Source organism: Vidua chalybeata (genome assembly GCF_026979565.1).
Source record: "Vidua chalybeata isolate OUT-0048 chromosome W unlocalized genomic scaffold, bVidCha1 merged haplotype SUPER_W_unloc_5, whole genome shotgun sequence".
NCBI classification, from domain to species: domain Eukaryota; kingdom Metazoa; phylum Chordata; class Aves; order Passeriformes; family Viduidae; genus Vidua; species Vidua chalybeata.
In genome coordinates this window covers 84,988-105,639 of record NW_026530340.1, presented here as the reverse complement: position 1 = coordinate 105,639, position 20,652 = coordinate 84,988, and the positions used below count along the sequence as shown (strand labels likewise).

The window sequence follows — 20,652 nt, the reverse complement described above, 5'->3', positions numbered from 1 at the left end:
AACTGTCAGAAATTGTCAGAAGAGGCAATTCTTCCCCATGAAATGCTACACCTCAGCCAAAGAAGAAAGAAGCCACAAGCCAAGACTCTTCTTTATTGCTAGATTGTTTGATTTGGTTACAAACGAGGACATTGTCCGGGGCCAGCTCTTCTTCCCGCCCCGGGTGTCTCAAGGTGGGGCTGCGCCTTCAAGGCTCAGGAGGAGGAACGGGGCTGGAAGGGGGCAGCTGGCACATCAGCGTCCTGCTCTTGCAGCTAGTGAGGCGGTTGATCTCCTGGGCTTAGCTGGAGGAGGTGGCACGTGTGCCTCTGTGCTGCTCTCCTCCGGAAGGGAGGATGGATGGGAAGCATTTGGCTGCAGCTCTGAGCACTCCTAGTGTGGCCTGGGCACCGTGGAATGTGGGAGAGCATGGACAGGAGCCTTGTCCCGCTGAGCGGCGGTTTCTGGTTTCTCTCTGCAGAGTGCCAGCACCTCATCAAGTGGTGTTTATCCATGGACCCCGCAGACAGGCCATCACTGGAAGACCTTTTTGAGCATTCTTGGCTGCAGGAGCCCTGCCTGGCCCAGGAGACAGCAGAGATCCATCCCTGTGCTCAGTAGGATCCAGGAGCCCAGCAAGTACCAGCTGCACGCATTTGGTGGCACTCCAAGAAAACCCCGGAGCGTTTCCCTGTGGCCCCGGCACGGAGGAGAGAGCGCAGCCGAGGAGATGCTTCCGCTGGTCCCCGGCGAGTTGTGGAGGGAGCGGCTCAGTGCTCCCCGTGCCACTGGAGAAGTGGTGGCAGTGCGGTGAAGGTGCCACGGACTGGAACAGGGGAAACATCCCCCTGCAGCTCAGTGGCATCGGGATGTCCCCGCAAGGCGAGGCACAGCTGGCGTGTTCTTCTGGAGCACCACGTGGAGCTGGGAACACCATCCTGGAGCTGGCCGCTGGCGGGGCAAAGCCGAGCGGCTTTGGCTGCGGCCCCTTCCTGGAGGACACGCTCTGCGCCCCGATGAAATCAAGATGAGTCCCCAGCCGGCGCAGGGGCGGGGGGATGCTCGTGCTTCCAGGCATGGCAGGGCTCGGCCTGGCCACGCGCCGCAGGTTCCCCGCTCGGCGGCGCTGGGGAATATTAATTTTTCACCGGCTGCCAAGATGCTTTTAGGTGGGACAGGGGACAGACGTTGTGGAAGGGGAGCCGGCTCCTGGCCTTGCTGACAGCTTCTGCCAGCCAGTCTGGCACGGGCTGGGGCGGGGGCAGCCAGCCTGACAAAACATCCATCCATGTGGATGGGGGCAGCAGAGGGGGACGGGTTCTGAAGCCGTGCCCCAGCTGGTCTGCTTTGCAGGCCCTCGAGGAAGGGGTGCGTTTACAGGCAGGAAATGTGGGGTTTTTCCCCACCCGTGGACAGGTTTCATTCTCGCATGGAGTGGTCAGACCCTCCTCAGGCCCGTGAAACGGTGACAGGCTGTGTAGGTTTTTCTTGTTTCCAGGTCTTGTTTTGAATTGACTTTCATGCAATTGTTCTTTGTTTTTCCCAGGAAGATTACACCTGGTGCCCAGACCGCATGGGGAAGCGCCTGCACCGTCCGTGGAGCACATCCAGTGCCAGCGCTACCCCAGGGGCCACGGCCTGTGGGGACATCCCCTTCAACAAGGACGAGGACCTCGTGTGGGATCAGCTCCTCTCCTGGCAGCAGGTCTGCAGAGGTGGGTACCCGGCTCCACAGCTGGGCTGGCAGAAGGGCTTCGGGCAGAGGGCAGCGGGCACACGGGCATCCCGCCCTTGCAGCTGCTGAGGAGGCTGCTGTGCTGTGCTGAAGCGGAGGAGGTGGAACGTGGCCTGCCACGCTGCCCTTCTCTCGAAACAGAGAATGGCTCGGGAGGTTTGGGCTCTGAGCACAGCCAGCAGCCTGGCCCGGGCACAGGCCATGGCAGGACAGGGCACAGGAGCCCTCTGTGACTGACCGTGGCTCTCTGGTTTCTCTCCGCAGGCTGCCAGCACCTCATGCCATGGAAACGGCTCCGCTCGGCCTGCCAGGCTGGGAGGGCTGGAGGGCGGCGGGTGTTCATTTGCTGTCAAAAAGAAATCGTTCTATTTTTTTGTCATCGTCATGATCAGAGCATTTCTTTCATCCTTTTCCAAGCTTTTGGCCTCCCTTCCTCCAGGGTAATCTTTTTGTGTCCTTCCTCAGCCACTTGATGGCATTTGGCAGGGGGGTTAAGCAATGTGAAAAGTTCAACAGCTCCTGTTGCCAACTGCAGCAGCCCCTTCAAGAGCCCTGAGCTTCCAGCGAGGTCCACGTGTGCCTTGCAAAAGGGAGTGGTTTGCAGCGATGGGGTTGTCACCCTGCTGCAAAAGCTGGGAGGAAGTCAGAAGTGGCAAAATGCCAATTTGGCTCAACCCCTGCCCAGGTTCTGCATCTTTCCCCTCTGCTCGGTGACAGGCAGGCAGGGCTGGACTCCAGCAAGGTTCAAGTTCTTGGTGCTCCCTGGCATCAAGGGGATCAAGTAAACTCTTGTATGCAGTGGCTGCAATAGGGCTACTGAAGGGAAAAAGGAGATGTCGTGAGGTGGGGAATCCCTCTTGTCTCCTTTGTCTCCCCAGGAGCCCCTTGGAAAGGGAAATGCCCACACGGGTTTATCTGACTCCTTCCCAGCCAGCCTTTCCCTCAGTCCCGGCTCTCATTTGCTCCGCAGGCTTCAGCAGCTCGCTCAGCTCAGAGGAGCTCTCAGAGGAGAAAACGCTGCCTGGCGTGGGGCTGGTTGATCCCTGTCTCATCTTGATTCCATTTCCCCGCTCCCTCCCCCATCCAAGAGAGCGAAGGATCCCCCGCAATCCCCCGGTCACAATCCACTCTTGCGGGGTGTTTGTGATGGTTTGTTAACCGATCCCTAAAGTGCAAAACTGCAAATGGCAAGGGACCATCACTTGAATCACAACAAATGCATCTTTATTTAGGTACCAACAGCAAATGCGATAGAAGGGACAGAAAAGGGAAATAGAGAGAAAAGAGAGGAAGGGGAATAGAGCTACCACCGTCGAGACGAGATCCTCGATGGTCCAGCCATCATTCACTATATCAAATAACTGGAAAAAGCACTGGAAAAGAATTTGTTTTTTTAAAATTAAGTTTAAAAAAAAGGGAAGGAATTCCATAAAGAAAACCAAAGAGTAAGAATACAGTAATTTAAACTTCTCAAAGCCCTTTGCTAATGGAGCCCTGAAGCCCAGTCACGTGCAGTGCGGCCTCAGCGGTCCCTTTGAGTCCAGAACTGCCAAGGGTCAGGGCCGGGATGAGCCTTCACCCAAAACAGGCTCCAAGACTGAGTGGGAATCAATCCAGAACAGGGCTCACACAAAGAGCAAAGCCTCAAGGCCAAAGCTAAACCTTCATCAGGTTGGATTTGTTTGAACACTGAACTGCAGCAAATTTGCTTGTCTGGTAACATCAGTGTCACCATGAAACTTTACATGAGCTACTAAATAAGCACTGTCCTGTCCTGAGCTGTGTGGCCCAAACACTGTTGAGAACTTGCCCTGCCTCTGCCCTGTGCCCCCGGGGCTGCTCTTGGCCTGGCAGCCTCAGTGGGAGCCAGCACTGGCTGCAGCCCCAGCGGGCCCCCCAGGACAAGGCCCAGCAATGAAGAGGCCAATGAAAGCACTGGGCAGCAGCAGAGCCCTCAGCAGAGTTCTTTGGACAACCACGGACTGGCCACAGCTCCAGTGCAGCATGACTACGAGTCAGGCTACCAATGCTATGAGCAGAGTTACAAGAAAGCTGTGGAGAAAAATCAACAACTGACCGTCTGCTCTGGTACAGCTTCCGAATGCCAAGATAGCAGCCGATCAGCACGAGGGGCACGGTGAACAGTGTCACCACCGTGCCTATCATGCAGGACCTGCGCACATCCTGGGGGCAGACAATTCTTGGGAGGCGCACTGGATCCGGGGCAAATATTCCTGTTTCAGTGATAACGTCTGTGGGAGCAGTGGGGAGCGTGAGCCCGTGCTGTGCTGCACTGCCGAGCTGGCAGCACGGTGGATACGGCCAGGACGTTCTCTGTTTCCCCCAGAGCTGGGGCCTGCAGGCCCCTTGCCGCCCCTTGGCACAGGCTGTGCCACCCAACAAAGCCCAGCAGGCCGGGAGGAGAGCCCGGGGCCAGTGCAGCTGCTTGGGCAGTCGCTGCTTCGAGGGACAGGGGACAAACCCATCCCTGAGCAGCCCCTGCCAGCCCTGGCCCTCCCTGCCCTGGGACAGCTCCCCCAGCCCCAGGGGACAGAGTCAGGCCCTGTCAGGACACACGGGAGCCTTGCTCTCCCTCTCTGCCCTTTCCCCACCATGGGCACCCCGTGCAGCCACTCCCAGGTTTTGGGACATGTCTCCCACTGAGGGACCCCAGCAGGATTGCTCAGCCTGGCTGAGCCTGGCACAGCCATCACCTTCTGTGGCACTGTCTGGCGTCTCCTCCCTTCGTGTATCGGGGGCTGGCACGGAGCCACGGCTTCCTTCAGGAAGTGCTGCCTTCAGCAAAGCCCTTTGGTCCATCCCTGGAGAAAGGAAAAGGGACAGCTGGATCAGGTGGAACCATTCCCCATTGGAGAGATGGCATCTTCAGCAAGTTCTACTTTTCAAAGACATGGATAAGGATCAGGAAAAGGCCACGGCTCTTGGGGCTGCCACAGGGCCCTCCCTTCTCCAAACAGGTGCCACTCCTGATCTACCCGGAGACAGGGAAATTGCAGGGGATTGCAGGCCCATGGTGCAGTTTGGGCTCCCTGCCACCTGATGCCAAATGCCTTCCTGCAGAGGCTGGGGAGAAGCTGCAGCCAGGCCAGGCTGGGAAACAGCCTTGCAGGGCAGGAAAGCAGCAGCGGGGCAGCCAGGCTGCCATGGATCCCTTCCCTCTGTGCCGGGCACGGCGTGTCCAGATGTGCAGGGAAAGCCCCCGGCTGCTGAGTCCCAGGGGAAGGCTGAGGGAAATGCACCCACCACGGCGTCTCTCCAGATCACTCAGCATCTGGTCCAGGTCTTTGGATGCCTCCAGGGACTTCATGTGTTTAGTAGATCTGTTCCTCTGTCTCGGCGGACCTTAAGAGAATGCATGTCCATTTCCCCCCGAATGGATCCCACAAAAGCAGGGCTCAGCCTGTGGGGTCAGCAGGGACACACAACTCACCCCTGCGATGGGAGCCGGGCTTGTGCGCAGCAACCAGGAAAGGAGCCTGAAAAGTCCTCCCTGCAGACACACCTGTAACTCAACAGGCACAGGAGCTTCTGTCACCTGCTTCCTGCCAGGTTGTCAGTGATTATTCACTGAGGGCAAGTTGAGAAGTTACCTGCAGAATCTCCCAAGGGTTCCAAACCATCTTCCATCCCAGCTGCTGGAGAAGCCTTGCTAGCATGCTCATCTAGAAGGGATCAGAGATCAGAACCATTTCCTGGTCTGCTGGGATCCCCCTGTGCCTTTGGGAACTGGGCACTGCAAGGGGGTCGGGTAAGGCTGTGGGGGCCAAATTTCCATGGCCATGGCCAAAGCTGCACAGGGGCCTGGGGAGCTCTGGGCTGGCTCCTGGCCACTCTCCACACTCTTTGCAGGCCCTGTGCAACATCCCTGGAGGGCAGGTACTGCCACACAGCAGAGATGGCAGCTCAAGCCTCAGCAATTACCTCCTGTGACTGTGCCTGGCATCGCCTCACTTCCTGCAGCAGGGGCTGCCAATGGGCCACTGCTTCCTCCAGGAAATGCTGCCTTCAGCACAGCCTTTCGCTTCATCTCTGGAGACAGGAAGAGGCACAGCTGCATTAGATGGAGCCGTTCCCCTTCTGGGAGATGGCATCTTCAAGAGGCAATACTGGACAAGCTCATGGCTCAGGAAATCATCAAAACTTTTGGGATTGGCCAGGCCACTCCCTTCTACAAACAGGTGCCATTCCTGATCTACCCGGAGACCGGGAAATTGCAGGCATCTCGGGCCCATGGTGCAGGTTGGGTTCCCTGCCAGCTGATGCCAAATGCCTTCCTGCAGAGGCTGGGGAGAAGCTGCAGCCAGGCCAGGCTGGGAAACAGCCCTGCAGGGCAGGAAAGCAGCAGCGGGGCAGCCAGGCTGCCATGGATCCCTTCCCTCTGTGCCGGGCACGGCGTGTCCAGATGTGCAGGGAAAGCCCCCGGCTGCTGAGTCCCAGGGGAAGGCTGAGGGAAATGCACCCACCACGGCGTCTCTCCAGATCACTCAGCATCTGATCCAGGTGTCTGGCTGCCTCCAGGGATTTCTTTTCTCCAGTGTCTGAGTTCTTCCATGGAGAAGGACCTTAACATAAAGATGTTCCATGTCCCCCTCAGGCCAGAGTGGCAGTGAGTGCCCCTGGGTGATTGGTGCCCTCCAAAGCACTCCCTCAGCTCTGCCTTCCACTCAGGAGCAGGGCCAGGGGGACCACGTGCCTGCAGTGGCCCCACACTGGCATGGAAGGAGCACCTTGCAGGGCCGTCCTCGGGGGAGAAAGGATTCCCTGGAGCTGCCAGCAGCTCTAAACCCAGCCCCAGGCAGGGCCAGGGCTTGGCAGCAGCAGCAGGAGCAGCTCAGGCATCCCGGGGCCGGCAAAGGAGCTGCAAAAGGCACAGCCCCGGGGCACAGCCCTGGGCCCGGCCCCTTCCCTCTCTGCTCTTCTCCGTGGCTGCACAGAGCACACGGAAGCGCACACTGGAATTGCACACGCAAGGAAGATGGACAGCTAAATGCTCCTTCCTGCCACTGACAGCCATTCTGTGGGATCCCTCAGGGATCCAGAATGGAGCCGGGCAAGTTTTCCAGAATCTTTCAACCCTGTGATGCTGCTAAGGGAAATGGCTCATGAGGCACTGATTATTCTCTCAGGAAAGGCACACAGAAAACTTGCCTCCAGCATTCTCCAAGAGAATCTCTCCAAGAGAATTCTCCAAGCTGTCATCCAATAGGGCATCTGGATGAGCCATGTCGCCATCCCAAGCTAGAAGGGATCAGAGATCAGAACCATTTCCTGGTCTGCTGGGATCCCCCTGTGCCTTTGGGAACTGGGCACTGCAAGGGGGTCGGGTAAGGCTGTGGGGGCCAAATTTCCATGGCCATGGCCAAAGCTGCCCAGGGCCTGGGGAGCTCTGGGCTGGCTCCTGGCCACTCTCCACACTCTTTGCAGGCCCTGTGCAACATCCCTGGAGGGCAGGTACTGCCACACAGCAGAGATGGCAGCTCAAGCCTCAGCAATTACCTCCTGTGACTGTGCCTGGCATCGCCTCACTTCCTGCAGCAGGGGCTGCCAATGGGCCACTGCTTCCTCCAGGAAATGCTGCCTTCAGCACAGCCTTTCGCTTCATCTCTGGAGACAGGAAGAGGCACAGCTGCATTAGATGGAGCCGTTCCCCTTCTGGGACATAGCATCTTCAAGAGGCAATACTGGACAAACTCATGGCTCAAGAAATCATCAAAACTTTTGGGATTGGCCAGGCCACTCCCTTCTCCAAACAGGTGCCATTCCTGATCTACCCGGAGACCGGGAAATTGCAGGCATCTCGGGCCCATGGTGCAGGTTGGGCTCCCTGCCAGCTGATGCCAAATGCCTTCCTGCAGAGGCTGGGGAGAAGCTGCAGCCAGGCCAGGCTGGGAAACAGCCCTGCAGGGCAGGAAAGCAGCAGCGGGGCAGCCAGGCTGCCGTGGATCCTTTCCCTCTGTGCCGGGCACGGCGTGTCCAGATGTGCAGGGAAAGCCCCCGGCTGCTGAGTCCCAGGGGAAGGCTGAGGGAAATGCACCCACCATGGCGTCTCTCCAGATCACTCAGCATCTGGTCCAGGTCTTTGGATGCCTCCAGGGACTTCATGTGTTTAGTAGATCTGTTCCTCTGTCTCGGCGGACCTTAAGAGAATGCATGTCCATTTCCCCCCGAATGGATCCCACAAAAGCAGGGCTCAGCCTGTGGGGTCAGCAGGGACACACAACTCACCCCTGCGATGGGAGCCGGGCTTGTGCGCAGCAACCAGGAAAGGAGCCTGAAAAGTCCTCCCTGCAGACACACCTGTAACTCAACAGGCACAGGAGCTTCTGTCACCTGCTTCCTGCCAGGTTGTCAGTGATTATTCACTGAGGGCAAGTTGAGAAGTTACCTGCAGAATCTCCCAAGGGTTCCAAACCATCTTCCATCCCAGCTGCTGGAGAAGCCTTGCTAGCATGCTCATCTAGAAGGGATCAGAGATCAGAACCATTTCCTGGTCTGCTGGGATCCCCCTGTGCCTTTGGGAACTGGGCACTGCAAGGGGCTCGGGTAAGGCTGTGGGGGCCAAATTTCCATGGCCATGGCCAAAGCTGCCCAGGGCCTGGGGAGCTCTGGGCTGGCTCCTGGCCACTCTCCACACTCTTTGCAGGCCCTGTGCAACATCCCTGGAGGGCAGGTACTGCCACACAGCAGAGATGGCAGCTCAAGCCTCAGCAATTACCTCCTGTGACTGTGCCTGGCATCGCCTCACTTCCTGCAGCAGGGGCTGCCAATGGGCCACTGCTTCCTCCAGGAAATGCTGCCTTCAGCACAGCCTTTCGCTTCATCTCTGGAGACAGGAAGAGGCACAGCTGCATTAGATGGAGCCGTTCCCCTTCTGGGAGATGGCATCTTCAAGAGGCAATACTGGACAAGCTCATGGCTCAGGAAATCATCAAAACTTTTGGGATTGGCCAGGCCACTCCCTTCTACAAACAGGTGCCATTCCTGATCTACCCGGAGACCGGGAAATTGCAGGCATCTCGGGCCCATGGTGCAGGTTGGGCTCCCTGCCAGCTGATGCCAAATGCCTTCCTGCAGAGGCTGGTGAGAAGCTGCAGCCAGGCCAGGCTGGGAAACAGCCCTGCAGGGCAGGAAAGCAGCAGCGGGGCAGCCAGGCTGCCATGGATCCCTTCCCTCTGTGCTGGGCACGGCGTGTCCAGATGTGCAGGGAAAGCCCCCAGCTGCTGAGTCCCAGGGGAAGGCTGAGGGAAATGCACCCACCACGGCGTCTCTCCAGATCACTCAGCATCTGGTCCATGTGTTTCGATGCCTCCAGGGATTTCTTTTCTCCAGTGTCTGAGTTCTTCCATGGAGAAGGACCTTAACATAAAGATGTTCCATGTCCCCCTCAGGCCAGAGTGGCAGTGAGTGCCCCTGGGTGATTGGTGCCCTCCAAAGCACTCCCTCAGCTCTGCCTTCCACTCAGGAGCAGGGCCAGGGGGACCACGTGCCTGCGGTGGCCCCACACTGGCATGGAAGGAGCCCCTTGCAGGGCCGTCCTCGGGGGAGAAAGGATTCCCTGGAGCTGCCAGCAGCTCTAAACCCAGCCCCAGGCAGGGCCAGGGCTTGGCAGCAGCAGCAGGAGCAGCTCAGGCACCCCGGGGCCGGCAAAGGAGCTGCAAAAGGCACAGCCCCGGGGCACAGCCCTGGGCCCGGCCCCTTCCCTCTCTGCTCTTCTTCCTGGCTGCACAGAGCACACGGAAGCGCACACTGGAATTGCACACGGAAGGAAGATGGACAGCTAAATGCTCCTTCCTGCCACTGACAGCCATTCTGTGGGATCCCTCAGGGATCCAGAATGGAGCCGGGCAAGTTTTCCAGAATCTTTCAACCCTGTGATGCTGCTAAGGGAAATGGCTCATGAGGCACTGATTATTCTCTCAGGAAAGGAAAACAGAAAACTTGCCTCCAGCATTCTCCAAGAGAATCTCTCCAAGAGAATTCTCCAAGCTGTCATCCAGTAGGGCATCCGGATAAGCCATGTCGCCATCCCAAGCTAGAACGGAGCAGAGATCAGAACCATTTCCTGGTCTGCTGGGATCCCCCTGTGCCTTTGGGAACTGGGCACTGCAAGGGGGTCGGGTAAGGCTGTGGGGGCCAGATGAGAATGGCCATGGCCAAAGCTGCCCAGGGGCCTGGGAAACTCTGAGCTGGCTCCTGGCCACTCTCCACACGATTTCCTTGCCTTGTGCAACATCCCTGGGAGGGCGGCTGGAGCAGCCCAGGGCCCATGGGGGCTCTCTCCCTCCCACAGAGGAAAGCCTCCCTAAAGCCCAGGGGAAAAACCATCCCCCAGCACTTCCCAGGGTGCAGGGAGTGCTGTCCCGGGAAAGGGGAGCCAGGCTGCCGGCTCACCTGCTCCCCGCGCTTGCAGCGGAGCAGCCTGGGCAGCCCTGGCAGGCAGGGCCACGGCCAGGAGGAGCAGGAGGAAGAGGCGCAGAGCAAGGGCCATGGTGCCTTGCCCTCTGCCAGTCCCCAGCTCTTGCTGCCACCACTGTCCTGACACCGCTGTCCCAATGTCAGCACCACTGCTGCCACCGCCGCTGCTGCCGCAACAGTTGTGCTCAAGGACTGACTGCTGGCTCCTTGTGGTGCTGTGCAACCACGGGGCTCTGGCACCTCTGTGACCTCAGAGCCTGCTGTGACCTCAGCCTGCTGTGACCCCAGAGCCTGCTGTGAGCTCATGGCCTGAGCTGTACCCCCAGAGCGTTCCCCCATCTGCACAAATGGACTGCCCTGAACTGTAAATGCTTTGCTTGATCCAAGGTCATTCCTCAGCAACACCTTTCTTTTGCCTGCTGACATTGACTGGGGTCCAGCCAACAAAAGAACATTAGCTGCAGGCCACTCCTACAGCTTTTCCACATAATGAGCGCAAAGCCTTTATTTTTGCAAACAGAGGGATGTTGGGGGCATTTTTGCCCCATCAGGCCGAGGCACAAGGCTCTGCATCCTCCCAGGGAACAGAGCCAGCCCCCTTGAGAGCCAGAAGGCGCGGCCTCACTTGTAGCCCCGGTGCCTCCTGTGGCCCAGGGCACGGCCCTGGCTGGAAATGTCTTGGGCTGCAGCACAGGGCCAGGGCGGAGCTCAGCAGCCTCATCAGAGCCCAGGGCCGCGGCCCTTCCCTGCCGGGGCCCTGGCCTGGCCCGGCCCGGCCCGGCCCGGCCTGAGCAGCCCGGCCTGGCCCCAGGGGATGGGCTCCGCCCGGCTGCTGTGCCCACAGCCTTTTGGGCCCCAGGCTTTGCAAGAGGCTTTCTCCCAGCCTTGCAAAACCTTGGCCAAGTGTCCCTTTGCTGTGCTGTGAAGAGTAAAAAACCCCCTGACATTTACCCTGGTGCACAGCTCATGAGGGATCCCTGCACACCTTAGGAGAGGCCAGAAATACTCCTGTGTGCCTCATGAGGGATCCCTGCACAGCTCAGCAGAGAGCCCAAAACATCCCTGTGTGCCTCATGAGGGATCCCTACACAGCTCAGCAGAGAGCCCAAAACATCCCTGTGTGCCTCATGAGGGATCCCTGCACAGCTCAGCAGAGAGCCCAAAACATCCCTGTGTGCCTCATGAGGGATCCCTGCACAGCTCAGCAGAGAGCCCAAAACATCCCTGTGTGCCTCATGACGTGCAGGCCCAGATGATGCCACTGGAGGAAATGTGCCCTCAGCCCAGGGACGCTCAGCATGGGCTCCCCCAGCCCCTCGGGGCCCCGCTGCTGCTCACAGCGGCCCCTGCCTGGCTCCTGCCTGCCCTCACCGTGGGCATCCACGGCTGCTCCTGGGCACGGAGCTCAGCCAGCGCTGGTGCCGGCCGGGCTTTGCTGCTGCTACCACCTGGACATATCTCTGACAACTCTATTTCTTTATTTGAACAGAAAATGAGGGCCAAGCCCTGCCCTGGCAGTCAGCGCCTGCCCACCTTCAGTCGTGGTTGGGGAACAGGACCAGGGGGCTCAGGGGCTGAGGGTCTCGTTGTGGAGGGGTGAGTTTGGGGATGGGCTCAAGACGGTGCTGCAGCTGCGGCAGGGCAGATGGGGACAGAAGTGAAGAGCTGGGAAGACGGGTCAAGTTCTCTCTGCCTGCGTTGTTAGGCTCATCTTCTGAAGATGGGCAGGAGCACCTTTGGAGAGAGGAGTGGCTGAGGCCCCCAGCTGCCAGTGGCACACTGGGACCCTCGTGCACAGCAGGGCCCAGAGCTGGCAAGGCTCCCCAGCACGGCTGGAGCTGCTGGCACAGCTTGGTCCAGCTGGACAGCTGCCCCTCAAGGCCCCGGCGAGCAGGCGACGGCTCTGGGCAGGATCCCTGGCCAGGAGCGGGCCCCAGAGTGCGTCTGCCTTTCAAGGGCAATCTCGTCCCCGCTCTTTCTCCTCCCCACCTTGCTTTACCTGTGCCCTGTGCCCCTGGGGCTGCTCTTGGCCTGGCAGCCTCAGTGGGAGCCAGCACTGGCTGCAGCCCCAGCGGGCCCCTGCTCAGAGATTGTTCTGAGCTGTTTTGCCCCCGCTTCAGGACAAGCATCCTGATAAAAGAACTTAATTGTGTTTATATCTATCACAGAACCACATTTATCTAAAATCAGTTTTAGTATGGAAATCACCTGTGGATGGTGGACTCATCAGACGCTGCTGGGACGTTGCACAGAGCTCAGGGAAGAGTGTGATTGTTATTAAATTGCGTCCTGTTCTACTGTGGTCTGATGGCCATGAAGAGAAACTTTCTGTGCCTCTGACTCTCACCAGTTCCTGACCCCCAAAGGACACAAACCTGATGAGTTGTGGTTCCCACTCCAGTGCTGGCACTTGAACCTCCCTCCATAGCCAGAGCAGAGCTCCCTTGTCCCAGAATGTCCCTGGCAATGCAGGGATGAAGGAAACAGGACGGGCTGTGGGGATCAGGGGCAGGGCATGGCCACGGATTTGGAGTGGTTGTGAGCCCCGGGCAGGACCCGGCCCTTGGCCTTGGTGAACCTCATCCCATTGTCCTGGGCCCACAGCTCCAGCCTGTCCAGATCCCTCTGCAGAGCTTCCTGCCCTCCAGCACAGCCACACTGCCACCCAGCTTGGGCTCACCTGGGAACTGCCTGAGGGTGCCCTCGATGGCCTCGTCCAGATCAGCACTAAAGAGATTTCACTGACCTGGCCCCAATCCTGAGCCCTGGGGACACCCCTGGATGTGACTCCATTCCTCAGCTGTTCTGAGTGCCAGGGGCTGGATGAGGGAAATCGTGGGGATGTGTTTCAGGAATGCAAAAGGGCCAAGGGCTGAGCCCCAGCCCCTGGCAAGGCAGATCCTGTCCCTCCCTGGTTGCTCAGGGCTCTTCCCGGGATGGGCCCTGGGATGTGGGGCTGTGCAATGCCAAGGGCAGGACCCTGGGGCAGCCCCTGCCAGGCTGCTGAGCAGGGACAAGGAGGCAGTGAGGCCCCAGGGCTGCAAGGGTCACTTGTCCCCTGGTGGCCTCAGGCCCAGGGCCAGCAGCCACGGCCAAAGTGCTGCACAGGTTGGCTCTGTCAGGGCCTTGCAGCTGCTGCACATGCCTGTGCCCTCTGCAGCCCAGGCTGTCCTACGGTGTCCCTGCCCTGCGCCTCTGTCCCTGCCGGCTGTCCTCATCCCCCGGCTGCCCCACCTCGCTGGCCCCTTCCTTTGCTGACAGCTCTGCCTCCTGCCTGCCTCTGCCTGGCCACACAAAGCCTTGGCCTTGATACCAAAAGGGTTCATTCCATTTTTACCCTGCCTGTGAACTTTTAGCATAGGAAAAAGGCATGCAGGTCCTGCTGTCCCAGCAAGGATGGCTGGCAGAGAAGAAGAAGATATCTGGCTCAAGAATGCAGTGATGGAGAAAACAAGGGCTGGATCTGGGAACTTGGGGTGGGTTTTATGGAAATGGGGAAATTGTAATACACATTTAGCAACTGTGTATAAGCAACACACTGGTCGAATTCCATGACCACATAAGGTTAGGAGTTATCCCTCACTGGACCTCAGGCCTCAATAAATGATCCCCTCTTAAATAGCAAATTAGTGTTAAGGAGCCTTATTCTGATAGTTTGTGTTTCAGAAACACGTGGCTTTTGCTCCTCTCTTCCACCTGAGAGCTTCCTGGGCAGGGGCAATTCTTTCAATTGCACCAGCGTGGCCGTGGCTCGAAAGGGCAGCGAGCAGACGGATTTAGCTTCTCCTGCCAGCCCCTGAAATGCCAGTTGTCATTTGTGTGCGCTGAGGATTCCACTTCAGACTCGGAACTCGCGCAGCTGCTCCTGGGGCGCCGCTCGCACGCTGGCACAGCGGTGCTGCAGCAGCTGTCCCGCACACAGGGAGGGCTCTGGAGCCTCCCCAGGGCCACCAAGGAGCGGAGGAGGGAACGTGCCCGGGATCTGCTGCAGGACCGGGGGATTGCGGGGGATCCTTCGCTCTCTTGGATGGGGGAGGGAGCGGGGAAATGGAATCAAGATGAGACAGGGATCAGCCAGCCCCACGCCAGGCAGCGTTTTCTCCTCTGAGAGCTCCTCTGAGCTGAGCGAGCTGCTGAAGCCTGCGGAGCAAATGAGAGCCGGGAGTGAGGGAAAGGCTGGCTGGGAAGGAGTCAGATAAACCCGTGTGGGCATTTCCCTTTCCAAGGGGCTCCTGGGGAGACAAAGGAGACAAGAAGGATTCCCCACCTCACGACATCTCCTTTTTCCCTTCAGTAGCCCTATTGCAGCCACTGCATACAAGAGTTTACTTGATCCCCTTGATGCCAGGGAGCACCAAGAACTTGAACCTTGCTGGAGTCCAGCCCTGCCTGCCTGTCACCGAGCAGAGGGGAAAGATGCAGAACCTGGGCAGGGGTTGAGCCAAATTGGCATTTTGCCACTTGTGATTTCCTCCCAGCTTTTGCAGCAGGGCGACAACCCCATCGCTGCAAACCACTCCCTTTGGCAAGGCACACGTGGACCTCGCTGGAAGCTCAGGGCTCTTGAAGGGGCTGCTGCAGTCGGCAACAGGAGCTGTTGTTGAACTTTTCACATTGCTTAATCCCCCCTGCCAAATGCCATCAAGTGGCTGAGGAAGGACACAAAAAGATTACCCTGGAGGAAGGGAGGCCAAAAGTTTGGAAAAGGATGAAAGAAATGCTCTGATCATGACGATGACAAAAAAATAGAACGATTTCTTTTTGACAGCAAATGAACACCCGCCGCCCTCCAGCCCTCCCAGCCTGGCAGGCCGAGCGGAGCCGTTTCCATGGCATGAGGTGCTGGCAGCCTGCGGAGAGAAACCAGAGAGCCACGGTCAGTCACAGAAGGCTCCTGTGCCCTGTCCTGCCATGGCCTGTGCCTGGGCCAGGCTGCTGGCTGTGCTCAGAGCCCAAACCTCCCGAGCCATTCTCTGTTTCGAGAGAAGGGCAGCGTGGCAGGCCACGTTCCACCTCCTCCGCTTCAGCACAGCACAGCAGCCTCCTCAGCAGCTGCAAGGGCGGGATGCCCGTGTGCCCGCTGCCCTCTGCCCGAAGCCCTTCTGCCAGCCCAGCTGTGGAGCCGGGTACCCACCTCTGCAGACCTGCTGCCAGGAGAGGAGCTGATCCCACACGAGGTCCTCGTCCTTCTTGAAGGGGATGTCCCCACAGGCCGTGGCCCCTGGGGTAGCGCTGGCACTGGATGTGCTCCACGGACGGTGCAGGCGCTTCCCCGTCCAGTCCGGGCACCAGGTGTAATCTTCCTGGGAAAAACAAAGAACAATTGCATGAAAGTCAATTCAAAACAAGACCTGGAAACAAGAAAAACCTACACAGCCTGTCACCGTTTCACGGGCTGAGGAGCATCAGACCACTCCATGCGAGAATGAAACCTGTCCACGGGTGGGGAAAAACCCCACCTTTCCCACCCGTAAACGCACCCCTTCCTCGAGGGCCTGCAAAACAGACCAGTCTTGGCACGGCTTCAGAACCCGTCCCCCTCTGCTGCCCCCATCCACATGGATGGATGCTTTGTCAGGCTGGCTGCCCCCGCCCCAGCCCGTGCCAGGCTGGCAGAAGCGGTCAGCAAGGCCAGGAGCCGGCTCCCCTTCCACAACATCCGTCCCCTGTCCCACCAAAAAGCAGCTCGGCAGCCATGGGAAAAAATTAATATTCCCCAGCGCCGCCGAGCGGGGAACCTGCGGCGCGTGGCCAGGCCGAGCCCTGCCATGCCTGGAAGCACGAGCATCCCCCCGCCCCTGCGCCGGCTGGGGACTCATCTTGATTTCATCGGGGCGCAGAGCGTGTCCTCCAGGAAGGGGCCGCAGCCAAAGCCGCTCGGCTTTGCCCCGCCAGCGGCCAGCTCCAGGATGGTGTTCCCAGCTCCACGTGGTGCTCCAGAAGAACACGCCAGCTGTGCCTCGCCTTGCGGGGACATCCCGATGCCATTGAGCTGCAGGGGGATGTTTCCCCTGTTCCAGTCCGTGGCACCTTCACCGCACTGCCACCACTTCTCCAATGGCACGGGGAGCACTGAGCCGCTCCCTCCACAACTCGCCGGGGACCAGCGGAAGCATCTCCTCGGCTGCGCTCTCTCCTCCGTGCCGCGGCCGCAGGGAAACGCTCTGGGGTTTTCTTGGAGTGCCACCAGACGCGTTCAGCTGGTACTTGCTGGGCTCCTGGATCCTACTGAGCACAGGGATGGATCTCTGCTGTCTCCTGGGCCAGGCAGGGCTCCTGCAGCCAAGAATGCTCAAAAAGGTCTTCCAGTGATGGCCTGTCTGCGGGGTCCATGGATAAACACCACCTGATGAGGTGCTGGCACTCTGCAGAGAGAAACCAGAAACCGCCGCTCAGCGGGACAAGGCTCCTGTCCATGCTCTCCCACATTCCACGGTGCCCAGGCCACACTAGGAGTGCTCAGAGCTGCAGCCAAATGCTTCCCATCCATCCTCCCTTCCGGAGGAGAGCAGCACAGAGGCACACGTGCCACCTCCTCCAGCTAAGCCCAGGAGATCAACTGCCTCACTAGCTGCAAGAGCAGGACGCTGATGTGCCAGCTGCCCCCTCCCAGCCCCGTTCCTCCTCCTGAGCCTTGAAGGCGCAGCCCCACCTTGAGACCCCCGGGGCGGGAAGAAGAGCTGGCCCCGGACGATGTCCTCGTTTGTGTGGAAAGGAAGGTGCCCGCAGAGCAGGTGATAGAGCAGGATGCCCAGGGACCAGATGGTGGCTGGCTGGCCATGGTAGCAGCCAAAGAGGATCCACTCCGGTGGGCTGTACTCCGGCATCAACCGGGCTGGGAGAGGCGGGACACGGACGGGATGGGAGTGGAGTGGAGTGAGTGTGAGAGGGAGAAGGGGCATGGGGAGCGAGTGGAAAGTCGAGCGGAAAACCGATCGAGAGAAGCGCTGCTGCTGCTGCTGCTGCTGCTGCTGCTGCTGCTGCTGCTGCTGCTGCGGAACCGCCGCAGCTCGCGAACGTTCCTCCGTTGCCTCCGCGAACCCAACGGAGGAGCCGCCGCGCGCCCCGCGGAACGAAAGAGAGAATCAAACAAATAAAACCCCAAAGGAATTCCCATTAGAGAAGTGACCAAATCAAACAATGTAGCAATAAAGAAGAGTGTTGGCTTGTGGCTTCTTTCTTTTTTTGGCTGAGGTGTAGCATTTCATGGGGAAGAATTGCCTCTTCTGACAGTTTCCCATAGTTTTTGGACAGGAGTGCAGCATTTAATGTTCAAGTAGAAAAGGGAAATTGTCTCAGTAATGTCATCTCTTTCCATCCTCTGTTGAGACAGTTGCAGGCTGCCAAAGGACATGGTCTGCAATGTGGAACTTGGGGCCAAGTTTGTTTTCCTGCCAGAGGATGAGGAGGGGAAGTATCCCAGAATCATGGAGTCGTGGCATGGTTTGGCTTGGAAGGGATCTGAAAAATCACACGGCTGCAACCCCCCTGCTGTGGCTGGGCACCCCTTGCACTAGCCCGGCTTGTCTAGAGCTCCGTGCAGCCTGGCCTTGAGCACTGTCAGGGACGGGACAGCCACACCTTCTCTGGGCAACCTGTTCCAGGAGAGTCTTTTTTCTGAATCCCTCACCTAAACTGACTCTCTTTCCATTTGGATCCATTGTCCTGTCCTTGCCTGCCCTCACACAAAGCCCCTGTCCAGCTTTCTTGTGGGTTGCCCTCAGGTCCTGGAAGGCCACAGTTGGATCAAGTCTCAGTCTCTTGCCCAGGCTGAAGAAGCCGAGCTGTGTCAGTCTTTCCTTGCAGGAGAGGAGTGTTATCAATACATATTATAATATTGGCTTTTCACAAATATTAAAATGAATTTTATATGTGTGATGTTCAAGTAACTTTGTTCCAAAGATATAGTTTCTAATTTTGTTGTTAATTAAGCTTAGACATAGTAGTGCAATAGCTGATAGAAGTCTGCTTGTGTTAAAATGTCTGCTTGGATGGGATAACATCCAATGAACACAGGATGAGGACACCTGCTACAGATCTGCCAAGGATCAGCACTCACCGTCTGAAGGCAGCGTGGACCAAGGCCCGAACTGGAAGTGATAAAGAGAAGGAGCCAAACTCCAGCCAGGAAACACGCATGCTCTGAAAAGGTGGACCCAAGGAGGGGCCATGTAAAATAGTTCCTAGAAAATGTAAACTAGGTTATGGATATGCCTAGGGGGCTGTGAATAGGCAACAGGCTGATGTGAGGGAAAAGGTTTTTAAGGGGGATCCCCGAAGGTAACAGGGTGCTCTTGGCTGAGTGCCATGATGCACTGTAAGTGCCCGTCTGAAGCCCCTCATTTTCCATTCTGCCTTCCGATTGCCACAAGAAAGAATCCCTTCCTCCACTGCAGTTCCGGCTTAGAACAGGACACAGTGCAGGTGCAACCACTGAACCGTCACGCTGGCTGTTCCGAACAAGGGCTGGCAAGAACTTGGCAAGGACTTGGCAAAGACCTGACACGGACCCAGCACGGGACAGCCTGATGCGCAGCCTGCTTCTAATCTCCGTTCCTTAGCCAAATGAACTTTTGGGGTGACTCCCGGGGTCCTTCATTGAAGACCCCTCATCTGCCTCGTTACCACTGTGACAAACAAAGAATGAGAACCCTCCTCCCAAGGACTGAGACTGAGACCTCTGCTACAGGGAGGAGGGGAAATTGGTGGTCTGACCACTAATGACATGACCTGTTTCCCTTCAGTAATTTTAATGGACTTATTCTTCATTGTATTCGTCTTGCTTTGGTGGTTTCTGTGGACTCACCTGTTCCCTCGGGGCGATTACAATGGACTTTCATTCTGACACTTGTTCCCCCCTCTTTCCTCTGTGGACTATAACTGGACCCCCGAGTCGACCAGAACTTCGAAGACTTCCCCGACACGACAGATGGATCCCCATCGTCCGGACCACTGAGGATCTCGCCTGTGTTGGTAGCTATTCCCATACCCCTCTTCTCTCTCTCTCTATCCTTCTATCTCCTTTCTGATCCCCACTATCGCATTTACTGTTTTGGCCCCTAATAAAGGTGCATTTGTTGTGATTAACTGACAGTCCCTTGTTGTTTGCCTTTTTTGCACTTTTGGGATCGGTGAAAAGAACCATCACGACACCCCGCAAGAAGCGGATCGTGACATTAAAATTGGCGTCACGGACAGGATTTCTGTCTAGACAGAAGGGTTGCAGCTGAAAAGGCACCCACACTGTCTTTGGAAATTCATAAAGGATCCCCTAGTGCAAAAGGCGGGACACTGTTGTTTTGTTGTTGTTGTGTGTATCTGGTCTGGGAAGGAAGGGACAACTTGAAGAAACTAAGCAGAGCCTCCGAGGCAGATTATTGTCCTTTCACCCACCCAAGGAAGTGAAGGGCGACACAGCGAGGGCTGTGTAGTTTTGTGGAACTTAAGCTGTACCTCCCTGTCATGGTTTTGGTCCCTTCACAAAATGAGTGATAACCTTTATGATAAAGCTAAAGTTGGGCTTTATGCTCTACTAGCTAAATACAATGCCAAACCTTCTCTGGGAGGAGAGGAATGGGCACAAAATAATTGGTTTAATTTGGATAATGTGGTTGATAGTGTGTGTTCTTTACAACATGATACAAAGTTCAAACTGGGCAAGAATAAAACTATCTTATGCTCAGTTTTGGGAGCTTGTCTTACGGCAGCCGTAGAAACTCGCTCACAGCAAAGAAGTGAGCAAGAAATAATAATAGACTCCCTTCAAAATTTAGTAGAAATTTTACAAAAACAGTTATATGAAGCAAGAAATGTAACTTATGCATTGTGAGCTGCCTTAACAGAAGAACATGTTAACAAATCACATCATGCTGATTCCCCTACAGAAACAGAGAAGAAGGAAACTCCTCACATTAAACAAATTTACCCCCAAAAGGAACTAGAAGCAGCAAGTAATTGTGGGGAACATTGCTGCCATCACTTGAGACCCCTAATTAAAACAGAGTATAATTATCTTAGTGATGATGATCTCGAACCTCACATCACAACCAAACACATACCATACACTGCCACTGAGTTAGCTAAACTTAAAAGGGAATATGGACGCCTTCCACACGAATCAGAAACAGAATATGTTTTCCGGGTGTCCCTCACTGGTGGTGATCAAATTAAATTATCTGAACAAGAAGCCAGTGGGTACTGGGGACATGGTGTCTTCCTAACAACGGGAGATAAATGTGACACATGGTCCCTGACACAGCGTGCGGCTTTTTGGGCCAGGGGGACAAGCCCCTTGGAAAGGGGAGACCCCATAACTATAATTAGTACCCCCGACCAACTCTTAGAAAGTGTGCATAAAGCCGCTTGCCTGCAAATGATTCATGAGAAGAAATTAATTCCTGGCTTTGAATCCCCGATGCAATTACCTGTGAAGCCCGAAATAATGACCCCTTTAATTCGTGGGCTTCCAGAAACACTTAAACCTACTGCTATTACCTTACAAA

General features: G+C 57.0%; 2 protein-coding genes, 3 long non-coding RNA genes and 1 pseudogene across 9 annotated transcripts in view; 2 read left to right on the top strand and 4 right to left on the bottom strand.

Moving 5' to 3' along the window:
- LOC128782919 (uncharacterized) overlaps positions 1-6,263 on the bottom strand; it is a 28,809-nt gene extending 22,546 nt beyond the window's left edge. The window contains exons 1-6 of one of the 5 annotated variants that reach the window (XM_053933451.1): positions 5,657-6,247; positions 5,326-5,397; positions 5,166-5,237; positions 4,979-5,077; positions 4,429-4,536; positions 3,094-3,966 (exon numbers count right to left, since the gene is read on the bottom strand). In XM_053933451.1, the coding sequence (XP_053789426.1) occupies positions 3,443-3,966; positions 4,429-4,536; positions 4,979-5,077; positions 5,166-5,237; positions 5,326-5,397; positions 5,657-5,792 (1,011 nt within the window). In that variant the 5' untranslated portion in view covers positions 5,793-6,247 and the 3' untranslated portion in view covers positions 3,094-3,442. Of the gene's footprint in view, positions 1-3,093; positions 3,967-4,428; positions 4,537-4,978; positions 5,078-5,165; positions 5,238-5,325; positions 5,398-5,656 lie in introns of those variants that run through there. The other 4 variants (XM_053933447.1, XM_053933444.1, XM_053933445.1 and 1 more) reach the window with 4 other exon arrangements.
- LOC128782930 (zinc finger protein 551-like) overlaps positions 1-20,652 on the top strand; it is a 113,287-nt gene that overhangs the window by 40,952 nt on the left and 51,683 nt on the right. The window lies entirely within an intron of this gene.
- LOC128782904 (zinc finger protein 271-like) overlaps positions 1-20,652 on the bottom strand; it is a 510,341-nt pseudogene that overhangs the window by 444,069 nt on the left and 45,620 nt on the right.
- Positions 471-2,093, top strand: LOC128782995 (uncharacterized). The gene is made up of 2 exons (XR_008428944.1): positions 471-1,694; positions 1,979-2,093. It is a non-coding gene; the product is annotated as an uncharacterized LOC128782995 (long non-coding RNA).
- LOC128782982 (uncharacterized) lies at positions 7,894-8,938 on the bottom strand. The gene is made up of 3 exons (XR_008428931.1): positions 8,451-8,938; positions 8,121-8,192; positions 7,894-8,032 (listed from the first exon to the last, which is right to left on the bottom strand). It is a non-coding gene; the product is annotated as an uncharacterized LOC128782982 (long non-coding RNA).
- Positions 14,886-15,609, bottom strand: LOC128782991 (uncharacterized). Its single transcript, XR_008428940.1, has 2 exons — positions 15,285-15,609; positions 14,886-15,000 (listed from the first exon to the last, which is right to left on the bottom strand). It is a non-coding gene; the product is annotated as an uncharacterized LOC128782991 (long non-coding RNA).